Source organism: Stegodyphus dumicola, chromosome 2 (genome assembly GCF_044657685.1).
Source record: "Stegodyphus dumicola isolate Sdum_Otavi_A_Nest chromosome 2, ASM4465768v1".
Classification (NCBI taxonomy): Eukaryota; Metazoa; Arthropoda; class Arachnida; order Araneae; family Eresidae; genus Stegodyphus; species Stegodyphus dumicola.
In genome coordinates, this window is record NC_140769.1 from 249,461,414 (window position 1) to 249,480,646 (window position 19,233).

At 34.3% G+C, this 19,233-nt stretch overlaps 1 protein-coding gene across 4 annotated transcripts in view; it reads right to left on the reverse strand.

The window, feature by feature from the left end:
- Positions 1 to 11,453: 11,453 nt before the first annotated feature.
- Positions 11,454 to 19,233, reverse strand: part of LOC118188619 (uncharacterized) — a 45,087-nt gene continuing 37,307 nt past the window's right edge. For all 4 annotated transcript variants that reach the window (XM_035359111.2, XM_035359109.2, XM_035359110.2 and 1 more), the window contains one exon: positions 11,454 to 16,200. In XM_035359111.2, coding sequence (XP_035215002.1) covers positions 13,975 to 16,200 — 2,226 coding nt within the window. In that variant the 3' untranslated portion in view covers positions 11,454 to 13,974. The remainder of the gene's footprint in view (positions 16,201 to 19,233) is intronic.

Sequence of the window (19,233 nt, forward strand, 5' to 3'; positions counted from 1 at the left end):
CTCTATACCACTTTGAATTTTCGTCCATGCAAATCTTGCCCTCCCTCCTCCAACTCCCGTGAAGAAAATGAAAATTTGGCGCCTGTGTTCATTCTTGCATACGGCAAAATGACAAATTCGCGCTCGTAGAAAGAGCTAATCCGTTCCCCGCTTCCCACCATCAGAAAAATTTTCAAGAAAAAAAAAAGGCCGTATTTCACTGTATACATTTTAAATAAAAACACACTAAAATCGATTAACTAAGGATAAATAGAAATTATATTAAGTAAAATGAAATAAGTGCATACTTCATCAAATGAATTTTATTTTCCAATAGTAGTAAGGTTACTGGGCATCGAAAATTTTCTTCGCCAACCACTTAATAAATACGAAGAAGGAATCTGTAGATGATACATAACACGCGGTTTTCTAGACACATAAAAAATGACTGTTATACGAGTGCGCAGAAGGGTTACTTTGAGTAGTGCATAACGGTAAGCACGGTATTACCTAGATTAAACTTCCTCACAGCGTGAATTCCCACGGCTGTGGAACTCGAAAATCTGTGACACTGTACCTAACGATTGATGGAAGGGTTGGAGAGGAAAGGTTGGAGGCGCAAACGCCCACGGACCCTGTCCTGTGTTGTATTCAAGGAACATTTATTTTTCTTCCCCGGTAAATGCACATTCTTTTGCATTGGGAAAAAAAAAAAAAAAAAAAAAAACTAGCGCTGTGTCGTCGGCGCCCGCCTGCAAAGAAGGGCTTGCAGGCCCTCTTCCGCCGGCTCTGAGTCAAGCCGGAGTGTATCTTCCCCGTGAAGAAGGACGGAGGAGAACAGAATTTCGAAATCACCTTCACCCTCATGGCTCATAGAGCTTTCAAAAATTAAAAAAACTCAAGTACCAGCCAAATTTTTAAAAGAATTTGTTCAAAACCTCACTGTTGCAAGATTTGTCTAAAATTTAGGAAATTTTGATAGGCTACATCTTTATTCCTTCTGACGCTACCCCAAATACAGTTAAACCTTGAATTGTGTAAATCTAAAACGATGATGTGGCGGTTTAAGGGTAAACTAATTTATTTTACAGCATTATTTCACATACTTAACTTTAACTATCTATATATCTAACTTTAACCGTAAAGAAGGCGCAGCTTGTAACTTGTTTTTGTTAAAATATAAAAGCTGTCATGTGAAGATGACGAGCGATTTAAATTAGCTGAGCAAATTAGTTCTCTTGCAGTGTAGCAAACATATATACTGATACACTACAATGGTGTACTCGACATAGCACAAAGGTAAACAGAAAGACAAGTTCATATCTACAAGTAACTGTTTTATTTCAATAATGATGTTGATTTTCTGCTGCTAAAATAAGTATGAAACATTTAACTGCATATCAAATAAATATAAATATAAAAAATATATTTTATATATGTATTCGAAAAGACCGCAATTCGCATAGGACCGCTGAAGTGTGACACTGTAACTTTAATGCCTTGCTGCAGAAAGAATGATGAACCACTTTTTCACCCAATAAAAATACAAATACAAGAAGCTAACGCTTCGTTTAAACTCCTCCTAACAAAGTTACATCGTTCTCGGTAGTTGTCAGTTCTATTACTATTTACGACCGGAACATTTCTAAGAAAATATTTACGATATCAGTTTCCACTTTTAGAATTTATTAGGTTTTTCAAAGCGGGACATATGAAAATTCAGCTACCCTCAACAGAATTTGAATTCTGGGTCTTTGGACAGCTAGCTAGCCGGATATACTGTCACCAGACAGCACGCAGTGGGGAAAGTAAAAATTCCTTTCTCCCATTTGAATAAGAAGCGAAGAGGCCCAAATCTGAAAGGTAAAGAATTATCGTCACATTTACTGAAGGCCACTGTAATGGCTATTAGATATTTGTTTGCTTATTTTTGGAACAGAAGACGCGAAAGATCGCTACATTCTTGCAGAGAATGGAACTGTTGATCTTCCGATTGCCGGCCCGAAATGCTACCAGCTACACTACGAGAGCATGCGGTATAGAAAGCGAAATTCCTTGGACTTCTGGTTCTTCAAGCCTACTAGTCTAAGCCACTTACAGCTGTCTGTACAAGATAGATTCCATGTTTGTGCTCAAGTACAGCATGAATGAGAGCCATTTTCTCCTAAAAAGACATCCCTCTGCTTAAGCTGTCTGCTTATCTGTCTTACTCTTAAAAGAGTATAAAGGTAATTTCTGGCCAAGTTTCTAATTCTTAAATTGAAAGCCCTCAGTGAATTTGCAAGTTCACTAAAACAGACGATTTTGTTATACATACGTAACACTAACCGGTATTAATTATCAACCTTATTTTGCTTCTTTATATTATGAAACTTTTTTGATGAAGCACGGGAATTGTTGATGATATGTATTTTTTATAAGGGATATTAAAATGAAAAAGTACAAAACGTCGTAACAAATAAACCGGTTGTAATTTGAATATGCCGTTTTAGCATAACGCGTTGAGACACCTAAGGACGCGAATGTAGTGTCCGGCGTGGTTGTGCGAATGCACAAGATGCAAGAGAGAGAGGCAGGCAGTTGTGTGCTCTGTCCAAATGATGCGGCAGTGCGTGTGAGGACATCATGGCATTCACATTGCAAAATTCGACGAATGAGGAGCAGCGGAGGTTTATCAGATTTCTGACTGTGGAAGGGTTTAAACCAGCTGATACTCATCGCCAGATGATGGTATACAGGTAGACTGTATCCGACAAGTTAGTGAGAAAGTGGGAGTGCTAGTTTTTGTGAAGGCCTGGAGTGTTCGAGTGATGACCAGAGCCCAGGCCAAGCAAACACGGCAGGGGCGTAGCTAGTTTCCAGCGCCCGGGGTAACTGAAGAATTTGCGTCCCTTTCTGTGCGCCAAGAATGGAAAACATTTCATTAAAAAATTTCGTAGCATCAATTTGGCGCCCCGGGACAGATGTCCCCCCTTGCCCCACCCTAGCTACGCCACCGAAACACGGTAATCATGGCCGAACTCATTGACAGTGTGAACGACCTGCTGAGAAATGACATCTCAAAGGAAAGCGCTTTAACTCGGACGACGAACTGGACACAGTGGAGGACTAGCTCCAGTCACGGCTACATGGAATTCTGGGAAGAGGGAATCTTTCGGCTCGTGAAACAGTGAGATAGTTGTCAGGGGCGTAGCTAGAGGGGGGCATCTGTCCCCGAGCGCAGAATTAAAGGGGAGCCAAACTGATGTTACGACATTTTAGAATTAAATGTTTTCCATCCTTGGCAAGCACTAGGGGGCGCGAAATGTTCAGTTGCCCCTGGGCGCTGAAAACCCTAGCTACGACTCTGATAGTTGTGTTCAGGTCTCTGGTGATTAACTATAAATAAATACTTCAATACATCCATAGTATCGTTTCGTACCTTTTCAATTGAATACCCCTTATATATAGCAGTAAAAGTTGTTATTTCTGAACGCTACAAGTCTAATTTTGCATTTTGGTGATAACACTTTTTTTTAATTCTTTCTAATGCACACAGTCTGTTTTATTTCTTTTTGTTTAATTGGCCTATTATGATTTGCTTTCGTGCCTGGAATGTTAGATTTTAACGGGGCAAGCTTTAATTTTTTTATTAGTAGTTATGCAATATCTTCGCTCTTCATATCACTAGGGATTGAAAAAAAGGGGGGGGGGCTGTGAACTGAAATGAACGGAATTGGCTGAATTTAAGTGTTACACTTTTAAATTATTTAAATATAATTTTCTTCATTTTGGCTCAATACTTAAATCTGCATAAGTATGAATCACTGCAAAATGCATGTTATATATAAAACTCCCCCAATTAAAACATACTAAAATAATCTTAAATTTACAAATGTATACAAATATACAGTCATAAAAATGCTAAGAATACACACAAATTAGCAACACAAAACAAAAAATCATATATACGCATACTCATAATAGTATTTTAATATAAATAAGTCATTTTAACCCTTTCAGTCCCAATTTATTTGTTTCAACTGACTTAATTTTCTTATGCACTCTTGGTAATTATCACAAAGAACTGAAATATTTCATTTTAAATATTTTATTTTAAAATGAGGGAATTCCAGGGACCTGATACAAATATGTCCCACTGAGTGGTAATGGTGAGACAGATGTTGACACATAAAGGAAAATTCAAAAGAAACTACTTTTATTTTCCTAAGTTACGTGTGATAATAAGTAAAACAGTTTTTGCATAGTGGTAGATTGCATGTTACACAAATTGTTTTAGTTATTTTCTCTTGGTACAACTGTGAGACCTTCTTCTAGTGGGCCATTCAATGGATAAGTATCTTCTATATTCAACAACATGGAACTGGATAGTCTACCATATATAATTTTGTAGTAAGATTGTTAGAAATGATGCCTACTACCAATGGGTCATCAACTACATAGCAAATTGATGTGCATAGTTCCCTCTAGGCTTCTTTAAACATTTACTGGGACTTATATAACCCATTGGGACTGAAAGGGTTAATGCCAATCTTTACACTACTTAAATGTACATTATTAATGAAAAATATAGAATTTTTATTTAAATTCTATAAAAAAAGTATTTTAAAAAGTTCAAAGCAATAATAGGAAAATAAACGGCAATATTTGTCCATAAGGCAATGAAGAAAAACAAAAATAAAATATTTGCCACTTAAAATATAATGTGAGGTGCAGGTCAACCAATCTACACTTTCATACTAGGAAAAGTTCTGTCCATAAATCACTCTTAACTATTAAGGATAATTGTAGTTTTGGAGTTGCTGATGCACAAGCAACTATTTTAATTAAAATTTTTTGTGGTTTCTATGCTCATGCTACAAATTTTTAAATCATTTTAAGCAGGATTTTGCAGCTGTCATCTTATTTATGCTTTATACCTCTCAATAGAAGTGCAATCTTGGCCAAAAGTAACAGACACCCCCAAATTTTTTTAGATATTTTTAAAAGTAGTCAGATACAAAAATGTTTACCTGCACACAACTACAAATTTCTTTTTAAACTTATTACAGTCTGTTAAAAAAAAATATACAAATAAAATAAGAGCAAAAAGAAAGCCCCTAAACTTTTAGTTCATTTTTATCACTTTTTTAAAAAAACAAGTTCTGTTAATATTGTCAAGGTACTTAGTTTTAGCAGAAAGTTCATTACTGTTGGCTCATAATTTTGAAAATTAAAGTAATTAGCTAAAATGTAGAGAACTTAATATTTAGCAACTGTATAAATCTTGTTTTTCAATAAGCTACAAGATATTTCCTCCATCCATCCAGCATGCCTTCATGGTGTAATTGGTAACACACTCTATGCATATCAAGAGCTCCAGGTTGAAATCCCAGCAAGGGAAATGCTAATTTTTCACGTTTCTTGCTTCAAAATAACTCCGCAAAGGAAAATCTCAAGTGGAGATTGCCAAAAATTTTGAATGTTTATGATGTGCTGTACAGTACACTTTGAAACATAAGAAAACAGGTTCTGACTTAAAAGAAATTGGGGGGAGGAGGGAAGTAACACTGAAACAAGACCATCAAAATTTGTTTTGAAAATTAAAAACTGAAGAAAATTTTCATAGGTTTGCTTAAGTAATCTTTCTTAGGAAATTGGGCACTTTATTATTGCTAAAACTGCAAGAAGGAGAGAGACTTGGGAGATGCACTGCGTTAATAAATTACCGTCAAAAATATTTGGTGACATTTTTGCAGACCCATTAGGCATAAACTGTAAAATCTAACAAAAACTTGAATTATTAAAACAATGTAAAAGTGCAATTACTATTTGAAAAATGGAAAACAAAGTTCAAACATTATTAAATATATAAAAAAAATATTTTTGACAAGCACAGCAGAAATAAAAAACCAAACAAAAATACATATAGAAATATATGTATTTTCGTTGTATATAGAAATGCCTAAACTGGTTAAATGGATTGCCATATGAAATAAAAATCTAGCCAAAACTCACATGGTTACCATGACAGATTAAAAAAAAAAAAAAAAAAAAAAAAAAAAAAAAAAAAACAAATTTGGTGTGCAGAGATAGAAAAAAAGCCCTGGTTCCCATATTTTAACGGTCACCTGAAGGAGTTTAAGGATTTTTAAGCTCTCATTGAGCTCGCAGTCTATTATTACACTCACTCCTGCAAAACCATTTATTTTCAGATATAGGATTCCAGCATCAAAAAAAGCCGCACTACATGACTTTGAAAACAGATAAATAATGGCAATGTAATGTGAAAAATTATAACAAACAAACTGTTCTTTATACACTATATCCATAATTTGTATCTTTTTATCTAACTATATAAAGAATGATCTGCTTGTTTAGACTTCAGTTGGAATGACTGGCATTACTTTTGCTAACATTTGTGTTCGCAGGATTTAAAAATAATCAAAATAAGTTGGCTTTTATAACTGAAGATGACTATTTTTATAATAAAGCAGAATTTTTCCATTGATTTCGCTTTCTCAACATGAATTCATTTTTTTTACACTCATCTGTACAGAGTTCGGAATTTCCTGAGCTATTACTGTATATGTAATAATTTAAATTTATTGAAGATAGATCTTAACCCTTTCGTGCCTAATGGGATACATATGTCCCAAGCAAATTTCAAAAAATATCTCTGGCATAGAAACGCTTCCCTGTCTAATGGGAGACTTTCTCACCAGTCCTGCCAATATTTTTGAAGGTATTTTCATTCACAGAAAATAGATGGCACTACCATACATAATGCAATTCCCACATTTTTTAAGTGTTGTAGCAGCTCATTCCATACTCTATGAATGTAAATAGTTTAGTTTTGGAAAATACCGCCCATTTTCGATTAAATTTTGATTTATCCATAAATCTAAGGCCAGATAAGTTATTCACGAAGCGGATTACCTCTAATAAAATGGTAAGTGGCAAAGTTTTACTTCCGTTTTTATTATCGGGACATATGTCTGTCTTCCTATCATCTTGGATAGTGGGAACACATTGTCTCAACAGTCCTATGTGATCATTTCTCTAGATATTATATTTTTCGGTTACTTTTGAAATAGTTGCTTATTATTTTTAATTTAGGCACATATTAATTCAATCTAAAATGACTCGACGCCGGGGACTTACTAATGAAGAAATAAAAAAATTTTAGAAGAGTCAGATGATGAAGATATTGATTTGGATGATGAAATAGGCGATCCCGGTTTTCAATATCCAACACACAATTTGCAGTACTCATCTGATTCAGACGAGTGTGAAATGGATATCGATCATGATACCATTCCCCAAAATACAAAGAAGAGTGATGCTTTGAGTGATACTGATACAGCATCACTTTGATCAGTTGATGAGATACCATCAGCTAATGCTTCAGGCTAATCTTATGGTTTCATGCAGATTCAACTTTCCAACCTCGAATGACAATTCCAGCAGAGTCATCGCCTAGTTTGTTATTCAACTTAAATCGTTCAGCTACCGAATTGGATGTGTTTCTCAAGATATTTCAAAAAAGTCTTATGATTTGGATCTCTCAATGTACAAACCAACGACTTGAAAAGTTAGGACAAACAATTCACCCTACAGACCCCTCTGAAATTATGCTTGTCCTTGGATGCACGCTTGTCATGTCTTACAATAGGGTGCCGAAATTCTCTCATTGTTGGTCATCTAATCCTTCTTTGGGAAACGTAGCAATAAAAAATGCTATTTCAAGAGACAGATGTAAAACGTTGCTGTCGAAACTATATTTTGCTGCACCAGAAAAGCCAGAAAATGCAAGTAAAACATATTATATTGACGAGGTTGTTTCGTGCCTGAAACAAACCTTCAAACAGTGCCGAAGCGAAAGCTCATATCAAGCTATTGATGAATCAATGGCGAAATTCAAGGGACGTTTATCCCTCAAACAATATATGCCGATGAAACCTGTGAAAAGAGGGATAAAAATTTGGCAGCGATGTGATTCAAAAACAGGATATGTATATGACATGAACATTTATTCCGGAAAAGAAACGGGTGAAGTTCAAGGCACACTCGGGGAACGGGTAGTATCAAAGCTAACAGAGACAATGTGAGGTAAAGACGTGATGCTTGCGTTTGACCGATTTTTTACAAGCGTGCACCTGATGGAAAGCCTGAAATTTCCTGCAGTTGGTACATGCATCAAGACACTCAAAGATGTTCCTAATTTTGCAACAAAACTAAGCAAAAGGGGTGAGGCTGAGTTTCTCATAACTAAAAACGGAACATTGTGTGCAAGGTGGCTTGATTCAAAGCAAGTGATGACGCTAAGTAATTGCCATGAAGCTAAATACACAAAAGTAAATCGCACCATGAAAGATGGAAGCAAAGAAGAATTTGTGAGCAATCGAATTCTACAACAAAATCATGGGAGGTGTAGACCTTGCAAATCAAATGGCAAATGTCTATGAATTAGATCAAAAATCTTGCAAGTGGTGGAAAAAAGTACTTTTTCGCCTACTGATGAGCGCAGTGGTCAACTCATGGATTGCATACTGCGAACTCAAACATAAAAAAAAAAAAACCTGCTTCTTGATTTCATTGCACCTCTTGCAGAAGGCTTGATGGTATCCGGAAAGCTCAACGCACAGTATCAACGCCGTAGAGGAACTGGACGCCCATCCAAAACATCACAAAGCTTACTCAATGTTGGTGACCATCTGCCAGTAACAACAAAAACACGACGGCGGTGCACGATGTGTAATGTCGCATAGTGCATTGATTGTTTCAAACCATACCATTCGTAATTAAATTTTTATGACTAGAAAATCATTGGTTTTCTTTACAAAATTACTCATTGAAGACTACTGGGACACATATGTCTCAGCGGTCAGGACTGATGGGACATATATGTCCCGGTCCTAAATCAGTGTTCAAAATTTTCTAAAAATATAACATCTTAGTGTTTAGTATTTTAGTGTGCCCTATTCATAGTTTATGTTATCAAAATTGTTCTGTTTAAAAAAAAAAAAAAAAAAAAAACCTCACTGCGAAAGGGTTAAAGCATTTGAAGTCACGATGATATATTGTAGACGCAGAATGAAAAATAAACTTGCAGTCATGGCAAATTTACACATTCGTTTTTATTTTGACATTTATAGCCACAAATAACATGGCACACTAATCATGCCCATACCAGAACTTATACATTTTTTATATCACTATGGTAAGAAGCGAGCAGCAGGAGAAACAGAAAGCAAGTGATATACGAGGGCCATCCAGGAAGTAGATTACGTTTCCGTCTGTGTCCGCTAGGGGCGGGGCTAGCGCGGCCATCTTGGGGTCAGAGCGTTGCGCAGCTCAGTCTGCATCTAGCCGTGCTAGTGAGAGGTTCGTGCTGTGCTCCGTTCAGATACTGTGACGGTTTGAAATGTCTGCGTTAATTGAAAATCCCGCGAGCTGCGAGGTGCGCTCAGTAATAAGGTTTCTGACTGCAAAAAACTGTAAACCGATAGAAATCTATCGGCAGCTTCGTGAAGTGTGTGGGGACAACATTATCACTGAAGGTGGAGTGCGTCAGTGGGTCATAAGATTTCAAAATGGCCGAACCAATGTTCACGACGAAGATCGAAGTGGGAGACCCAGCATAGTGACCGCCGAACTTCTCGAAAAAGTCGATGCTAAAGTCCGTGAAAATCGAAATTTCACAATAACGGAACTTTCTTTGAGTTTTCCACAAATTTCGCGAAGTTTGTTGCACGAAATCATCAGCGAAAAGCTTGGTTACCACAAGTTTTGTGCAAGATGGAAGGCAAGAAGAGGTAACGAAGTGGTTGAAGGCGCAGGCGGCCGAATTTTTCGACGAAGGAATTTCCAAGCTCGTACATCGCTACGATAAATGCCTTAATTTGTATGGTGACTATGTAGAAAAGTAGTATTTGAGTGTGGCTTTCATCTGTATATAATAAAATTTGTTTCCTATACTTTGTTTATTTTTTTATTCCAAAACGTAATCTACTTTCTGGATAGCCCTCGTATTTCAAAATTGAGGCCTAATTCAAAAGAAGAAATGTTTTGGTTAACCATCCTTTTACTGACTATTTAAAGACTCGATACTGATGGGCTAACTTTCAGTTTGCAATATGTAATGCAGGGGTTTCCAACAGGGTCAATGAAATCTTAAAGGTGGTCAATAATGATCAAGGGGTGGACAGACATGTATATACATCAGCATAATAAAGATACCATTGATTAGAGAAAAATTATTAATAAAATTGCTTATAGTTTATTGGTATAAAGCTGTATCCTGTAGTAAGGAAGAAATCATAAAACAAATATATAAGGGGGAAATACACTAAAATTATATAATACGATTTGAAAATCAATATTTTTTAAATAAATAATTTCTTAGGAAATAAGTGAAAAAAAAAAAAAAGAAAGAAATACACAATAAAAATATGAAGAATGCAAAACTAGAATGGAAAATAAAAAAATAAAAAGTTGAATTTTTTGATAAGGTGATTTTAAAATTTAACTAAGCAATTTTATGCCAAATATTAAAAAAACTACAGCATACATCAAGTTCAATCAAGCACAATAAATTAAAACTGAACTTTATGAAATTAGAATCTGTGATTTTGTTACACTTGTTTACATTTGTAAATTTATACATAATTTGAAAAATAATTAAACATAAATCTAAACAACCATTTTTTAAAACTTTGGTTCATATTCATAAGGTCACTGTTATTTCTACGTTATGCATGTGAATTATTATGGTTATGTATTATGGTTATGTTGCATACTGCATATTAGAGAGAAAAATGTAAGGGAGTTTGACGAGAAAACCATTTTTTTTTAAAAGGGATAAATGTTGGAAAAATGATGGAAAGGGGAAATACCAAATTATAACACAGAGTTAACAGAATACTGCAAATTAAGTTTGTATTTTGTTTTACATACTTTTTACTTACATATTTGTTGTTGTTTTTATTGGCATATGAATAGTAAATAAATTCAATGAACAAGAAATACACGAGATAGTTAGTTCACAGTCAAACCATCTGGTGCCTTTTTGAGATGATGCAACTAACAGAAAAGTAATGAAATTTGTACACATAGGTAAGCATACATTTCAGATAAGTTGGGATAAAACAACTACCCGCTAACCAACAGCAATAGTCAAATAAATAAGATTATTCTAAATGTAAGCCTCCTCCTCTTAAAAAAGCTTCAACACTCACAGAGTTACAGATTTAATAAATAAGTATTTTACGAGACCCCAAGAGATTTTTTAAAAAAATGAAGTCTCTTTCAGATGGACAATTATATTTAATTCATAATGTTTGCCTCTAAGTAGAACATAAAAGCACTTGAATTCTCAATAGCATTAGAAAAATAACTGCAGATTAACAGCATACAGTTGACATTACTTCTTTTTAGGAAATTTTCTTGCATTATATAACATAGTAATAAACTATAATAAGAAACACAACAAATCCAATGTTTGTTAGTTTTTATTCACTTCGATACAAAAATAAGTTACGATTTATCTTACAAATTCCTCTGACATAAATAACACACACATATAGCAGAGACTTCTTTAAACGAACCGCTGCGACTGTCAAGGGGAAGATTTTTGTGCATTTAATGCATGGAAGATCTACACATTTTTACACATCTACATTTTCACAGCATGATTTGTTAAGTGTTTACAACACTTAAACTAATTTCAAATATGCATTCTCTAAGAACGAAAACAATCAGGGACTAATTAAAAAAGTTATGTTTAGTGCTTCGATAGCAACATCTTACCATTTCTAATCATTCAAGCTGAAACAAGAACTTTTATTTTATTAAGATTTATCCTTAAAAGTCATTAAAATATATCTAAATGTATATTTTTATGATCTGTATTTAAAGATAGCTCAATTAAATAACACAGAAGTCCCTGACCTAAGCTTATCGATTTCTTCTCGAAGTAAAATTGTACACATGGATTCACATCATAAAAATTTATCTTACAAACAGTAACAAATGACATTGCTGAATGCAACTTAATGACTACAAAATGATTAAATCTAAACATATACAACAACGCATTTAACAATAAATCTAAGACAAGAAATAGATCTATACAAAAAAGTGGCAGTAAAAAGTAACAATACAAACAAAAATTTCTTAAATAAACATAAAAGTACATATACATTGGTCTCATAAAACACATATAAAGGAAAGTTTTTAATTTAAAATCTAAATATTATTTACACATTAAAATATACTAAAATATAATTAAGCACAACACTTGTACTCATAAGCTCAAAAACGAAGATAATATTGAAAAACTCCTGAAAATTTTCTTTTTTCATTTATCTTTCAATCACACAAAGCTGAAAACCGAACTCTGAACATAAAGAAATACTATTTTAAATTAAAATAGCTAGTGCATAACATAGATTCAAATGTCTTGCAATATTAAATTTTACATACTTTTCTTGAGGAGGAGGAATTTCAATCACATATACTTCTGGCATTACTCGAATATGCATGGCATTTTTGAAATATAAAAGCATTTATACAAAAATTAAACTCAATATATCAATTTGTCCACCAGGTTATAAAATAAATTGTTTTACACAATTAACATTTCAACAGTCGCAGCGTTTCGATATTGCATAACGATATAAATGCTATACACACAAAAAGAATAATCATTAAATGATCATTCTGTGAAGCTTTACAGAACACTAAAAAAAAAAAACACACTTTGCACGGCAGAGCCTTGAGTAATACCACTCTCAAGGCGTAAAAGGCTGTATTTTATATATGTAGGTTGTTAAGGCGAACTTTTATTTCACTGAAGGGTGTGTTGTATAAACACACAACCTATCAGGGCTAGCCATACCTAAGCATTCACTCAATAGATCAAACACATATCAGTTTACCTTCTATTCAGAGCATCTGTTCTTAAAGCCTTCATTTGGAAGTTTAAAAATATTTGACAGATACAATGTCAATTTTCCTAGATTTATAGGAAGACGATGTTGGCCAAATTAACTCAAAAATATTACTTTTTTGTCTGCACCTTATGAGGGGCATGTTATGCACAGCTTTCCAATCTGTGGCTAGCAACATTATTTGCAGCAAGCCTAAAAATATAGCTATATATATATATATATTTATTTATTTACTAATATGTATGTATATAGTATGTATATAAACATCTAAAATTTCCTTTTTCACCGAGTGAAAAAAATAAATAGAATGTTTTAAGTGATTAATATAAGATACATAATCCATGGTCTGACAAGGTACAATAAAAAAACTTACAAAATTCACAGAAACGACCAGAGTTAGAATTCCTTCCCTCCCTCTTTAAAGTGATATTCATACGCTAGGGTGCATAGATAGGGTTACTCTACTTTTAGAGTATGTATAAATTATACCGGTTTTATGTGCAAAAATTGCGCACTGTCTTGGTATCATAAATTGCATAGTGAAAGTTGCTAATAAAAGCATTAGCATTTATGCTATAAAGCATACAAAGGTAGAGATAAAATATATGCAATTATGGGAGATACGACCATTATGATTATTTCATGAGTAATCATGAGTCAAGTCTTCATGAGTAATATTCTATTGGAAGATTTCACTCAACAATAAGGGTCTGTAAATATCTAAAGAAAATGAAATCCTATAAATATATAGGCAAAATATGGTCCCATGCATATTGACCTTTTTCATTTATAAAGCTGCTCAAAATAATACCCGTAAGAACCCCCATAAAATTGAGTGTAAAATTAAAAAATACTTTTTTCAAGCACTAAAACATGATATAAAATGCTAAAAAATGTATAACTTTCACACAGAAAATTAAAGAAAATAAATATGTTTGATGAAATGAGGCTGACTAAACATGAATCGCAGTAATAGACACTGTCTATCAAAAAAATAATTCTCACAGAAGACAATGATGGCCAAAGCAACAGCACGGACATAAAATTTCTAAACCTAAAGATATCAAGCATCCAAATCGGAGTCTGGTTCACTTTCACTGGCAGGAGATAACACATGTTCATCTCCAGAACACCCAAACCACTCTGCATTTTCAATAAGAGCGTCTTCACTGCCATCAGAGGCCACAGCAACACCTGTAACAACAAAACTGCGTCGTACAAGGTCCCGTTGGTTCTTGAGCTTATCAAAGGCGTCCATGATGCACCGGGAAACTTCAGTTGCGGAAGGAAGATAAGTATTCATGGCCGTCTTTGAAAGAGCATCTAGTGAACTCGAGCTTTTGGAAGAGTTCCAGATTTCTTGCAATAATTCTTGGAAGTTTCTGATTATACATGCACTTAGAGGCTGCAGTTTGGATGCGCAGCCTTCAGGCATGATAACAGGTGTTATACCAGATTCTAGAATCGCATCTTGAACTGAGCTGCAAATGTGAGGTTCAAAGCAGTCCATCAAGAGCATACTTGGAGATGGCACATTGCTCAACCACACATCATCAGCCCACTTTTTAATAACATGCTGATCAACTAATAATCTATCTCTGAATAAAAGATGAGGTATTCCTTGGGGCCTTGATGTGTATTCATGGTTTTTCAGAATAATCATGGGCGGCAAGAAGGTCCCGTCAGCCAAACAAGAAAGTATGACGACAGCATTCCAAGAATACATCCCACTATTAAAAATAACTCTTCTTTCATTTCCAGATACAGTAAATAACAAAGGAATTTCATCCATGCAGCCTATAGCCAGCATAGAGAAGTTATTCTCCTCTTGGAGCTCTTTCACCATATTGCGAAACTTGGTTACTTCAGCCTCCATTTCTTCAGGGAAAGTCTCCCCAATACTAGGCAATGCTTCTAGTAATCTTGGATACCTCTTACAGAAAGAAAAGACATAATCTTCGGCAGGCATGTCATTTAATTGAATTCCAGTTTTCATTTTTTCAGAAAGAGCATACTCCACAAGCTCCTGATTTGTAATAGGTAAATTTTTGTCATATCTTGTCAATATCCACTTTATCAATTGATTATCTTTCTGAAGGCTCCTACAAATGCCATATCTTTTACACCAATTTTTATACCATTCTTTACTGCATTTCATGTTATTAAAACCATGTTTCTGAAATATTTCTAAAGCTTTGGTTCTAATCTCGGGTAACTCTGGTGCAGTATCTGGAGTTCTTGAACTATTGTACCAATCAAACACTTCTTTGTCTACATCTAAACAGTTCACCTTCCTTCCACCTAAAGAACCTCCACGTTCTCGAACTTGGCCCGTCTCAGCCAGCCATCTTAATTTATCTTTACTCTTAACCCATTCACGTATTCTTTTTCGAGCTACACGAAAACATCTGGCAGCACAATTCACACTTTGCCTTTCAGCAACTTTCGCAATCTCTACTTTCACAGCAGGAGGGTAATTCACACGGCTTTCTTTTTCTAAAACATCAATATCTGCATCCTCTTCATATAATTTCTCAGGGTCCATACCTCTTTTATTCCACAGATAAAACCACCAACAATTTTTTTTCACTTCAGCTTCACCTATAATATTTAAAATTTCATTTGCCTTATTTTGCACATCCATTGGTTTGATAATGACCTTGTGTTTATTACAATCCTGTATCCATGAAAGAAATTTCTGCTCTGCTGTCTCAGACTTCAGTATCTTTGTATGCAATGTCTGAAGATTTTCACAATAGACTTTTTTCCGTATTCTATCTTTGTCTTTACACCATTCTGAGACTGTTATATGATGGACACCAAACTTCCTTGAAGTCTCTTGATAAGAATGACTGGCTGCATAGTCTATCACCATTAGTTTAAAGTCAGGAGAATACCTTTCTCTTCTTTTTTTGACACTCAAAGCTTTCTTTTTCTCTTCAGCAGAATGTATATCTGTTATGTGATTCAGGTATGGATGACTCTGCTTTATGCTGTTTTCATTTCTCTCTTTGCATAAATTCATAACAGCTTGTAGAGAGGAAGAGCACGCTTTATAAAGATCAGAATCTTTTGATTGCATTTGTGCTGCAGCGTTTATGATGGATGGATTTTGCTGAATAACATTCAGCAATTCTGGAAATTGACTCATGAGTTTTAGGTCCATTTCACTACTTTTCATTGTACTGAGGATTGCATTTGTCATGTAAGCTTGTTTAAGGGCATTTAAAGAACTTCCTTCAACATTTCTTGAATTTTGCAAGTCCAAGGGTCCTTGAGAGATGGGAAGCTAAATGAAAGAAATGGGTTATAGTTTATTCACTTATCACAGTATGCACAGCAATATATAAAGTATATCATAATATATAAAAATTTGATTTACTAAATAGTAGCCAGCTCAGAACTAATAGAAATGAGCACTGTGTACTTGCCATAATTTTAAAATTTTGCAAATGCCTCAAAAAATAAACTACATATATATATATATATATATATATATATATATATATATATATATATATATATATAATTTACTCTATGCTAAGTTGTTTTCAAGTTCACTAAATGCAATGAGTAGTTCTTAACAGTATTAATGATTAGAGCAACTGCCTTTTTAATCTTGAGCTCAGACAACACTATCCAGCTGCTCTTCACTTTGATGACGAATGGCTTATTATACTATGTTTAAATTTTATGACCCACTCTGCAGATAAAGTTAGGATTCTAGTACTAAATGATAATGAATAAATCTCATAGTAAGAATTTTCAGACAAGAATTAAAAAAAGGCAAAGATTACACAAAGGAGTAAAACTGAATTTGCTTCATCCCGAGGATCTTCGTTAGTTACTTTGCCAAACATTCATCATTTATGAACAGCTAACCATAAACTGAATTTAGTCATGCTGCCCCAGCTGACCAAACATCAAATAAATAATGTTTTTAATCAAGGCACAAAACCTCAGTGATTTGATATGATAAAACTGCCTGGAACATAAACACTCTTTCCAATAAAAAAATTCTTGTAATTATTCTTTGTTATTCCCCATATTAACTGAGCTAAATTAATCAAAAATGCACACTTCCCCATTACCGTAGATGCAGTTTATCATGGATAAATTTCGTATGCAAATTAATTGTTAATAAACTCATTGACATAAAAATTTTAACACACTATAAAAGCAGCAGTAACAACAGAGAGAGTTTACACATTTTCAAGACTATTTTGGGGCCATTTAATTAATGCTTAAAATGTAAGTAGTACTTCTTTAAATGCTTGATCTGATAGCCTCTTTTCTGGACTGTAAGTGTGCATCATGATTCCCATGACTGAAGGACTTTTTATAAAACTTCCACAGATACTGATTTTCATTCCTCTTCCACTACTTTCCAGAGTACATAAATCGTGGTAGATTTGCACTTAGCTCTTTTCATGAGACCACAAGCACAGTAGTCCATATATAAAACATTAGGGGACTTCAGAAGAATGTGTTGAAAAGGTATACATGCAATCAATGCCTGTATCAGTCATCCCCTCCAGGAATGCAAAGGTACTTTTTAAAGTATGACTTTTGCTTTGTCTTGATGAAGTTTCACTTTTTGAACGTCATTGGTAAAAAGAAATGGAATTTCCTCAGTAAATACTCGGTTAGAGTTACTATGTGGGGTTCTATTACACTTTGCATTGCTCTCATTGCTTGTATTTTGCATACTTTCCTTTTTATTTTGAAAAGCCTTGACTTCAGTTTATTATGGCGAGGAACCAGTATTATTTATCACAGAAAAGATATACTCACATAGTAAATTAGGCAATTATGTGACATGGATGAGAGAGATGATAACTTTTCAGAGTTATACAGCAATATTTCTAGCAATTCTCATATGGAAATTTTGTCAGAGACCAAACTTACTGAGCGTCTGCCTTTAATTTCCGTGAAAGATTTTGTTACTTCTTCTTGTAAATAATTTTTCTTGAATTTTTTAAATTTAAGTTTATTAATGCATTTTGTGAATTAAAATTTTGGAATAATTTAAATAGCACTTTCAAAAATTATTTCTCCAGGTAAGCAAATTTTTTGATTATTTTCATGTAAAGTTAATGAAAAAGATTATTAAATGCTAAGTTTAACATATAGGATAGCTTAAGTAATAATCTAAAGTATAACCAAAAATTATGACATTAGGCCTAAAAAAACTTTCTTTTTTGGTGTGTCCCCTTCCCTAAAGTTAGGCTTCGCGACGTAAAATACCTGTCATGCGAGATAATTGCTTTAAACGCCCATCCATCCCGAGAGAAGGCGAGCCATATAGAAAGGGTTAAAAGGAATTTCTGCTCATTAGAATCCTGAACATGACAGTTTCTTCACCCAAAACTGTTCCCACACACCTCATTGCCTGCTTTATTGCAGTATAGTGGCTGCTTGTTGCTAACCATCCTTAAAGATGGTAACTGATTATATTTTATGTCAGTTTATGGGAATCCCCAAAGACATTTTCTCAAACTCATTACACCAAAACAGCTGAAAAATTCAGGTGAATTGACAAATTGAGATTTGCTATGAAGTAAACACATCAGTGACAAGACAGCAGGGTGTATTGTGAAATGCCTCAAATTCTGGAACATCCAGAGAAGTGTGCGAGTCAGACAGAATTTTTTTTTTTTTTTAATGGCCAGGCACTTTATTTAATAGCCATTAGCTTTGTGCCACTACTAAGGCTGAAATTGGTTGCCATTTCATAACGGAAGCAACTAATAGGTGAACATCATTGCCTCCTATGAAAGAACGGACAGCTAAACAATGTCTTCTATGGGATTTGAACCCGGGCCCATCGCTATGGCAGTCAGAGTCACTAACCACTATACCGGCTGGGAGGCAGATGGACAGACACGAGTGATTTAAGACACAAATTTTTCTTCATAATGTGAATTATTGTAGCCAGGGGCAGATTCACTACTAGAACTTGAGCGATCTGTTCTGGAGTTTAATTTCTTCTAGCTCAGCTCTTGATGAACTTAATCTTCAGTGTAAATGGAAACACTACCTTTTGTCTCTTTGTGAATTGCTTGCAAGGGAAACATATTATATGACAATAAAAGGAAACACAACTTACATGAAAATGAACAATAAAGCTTATTTTGCAGTTAAAACAATAATTTTAGACAGAAATTTTTAATTAGTTATCCCCGATCAATATTGTAATAACTTAAACAAATTATTTGTCTGTCAAAAATGGTAAGCCATATAAACTCAAACTCATTACACCAGAATGAGTTTGAGTTCTTGGCATTTTGTGTCCCTCATATCTCGCATGATTTGGGGTTAT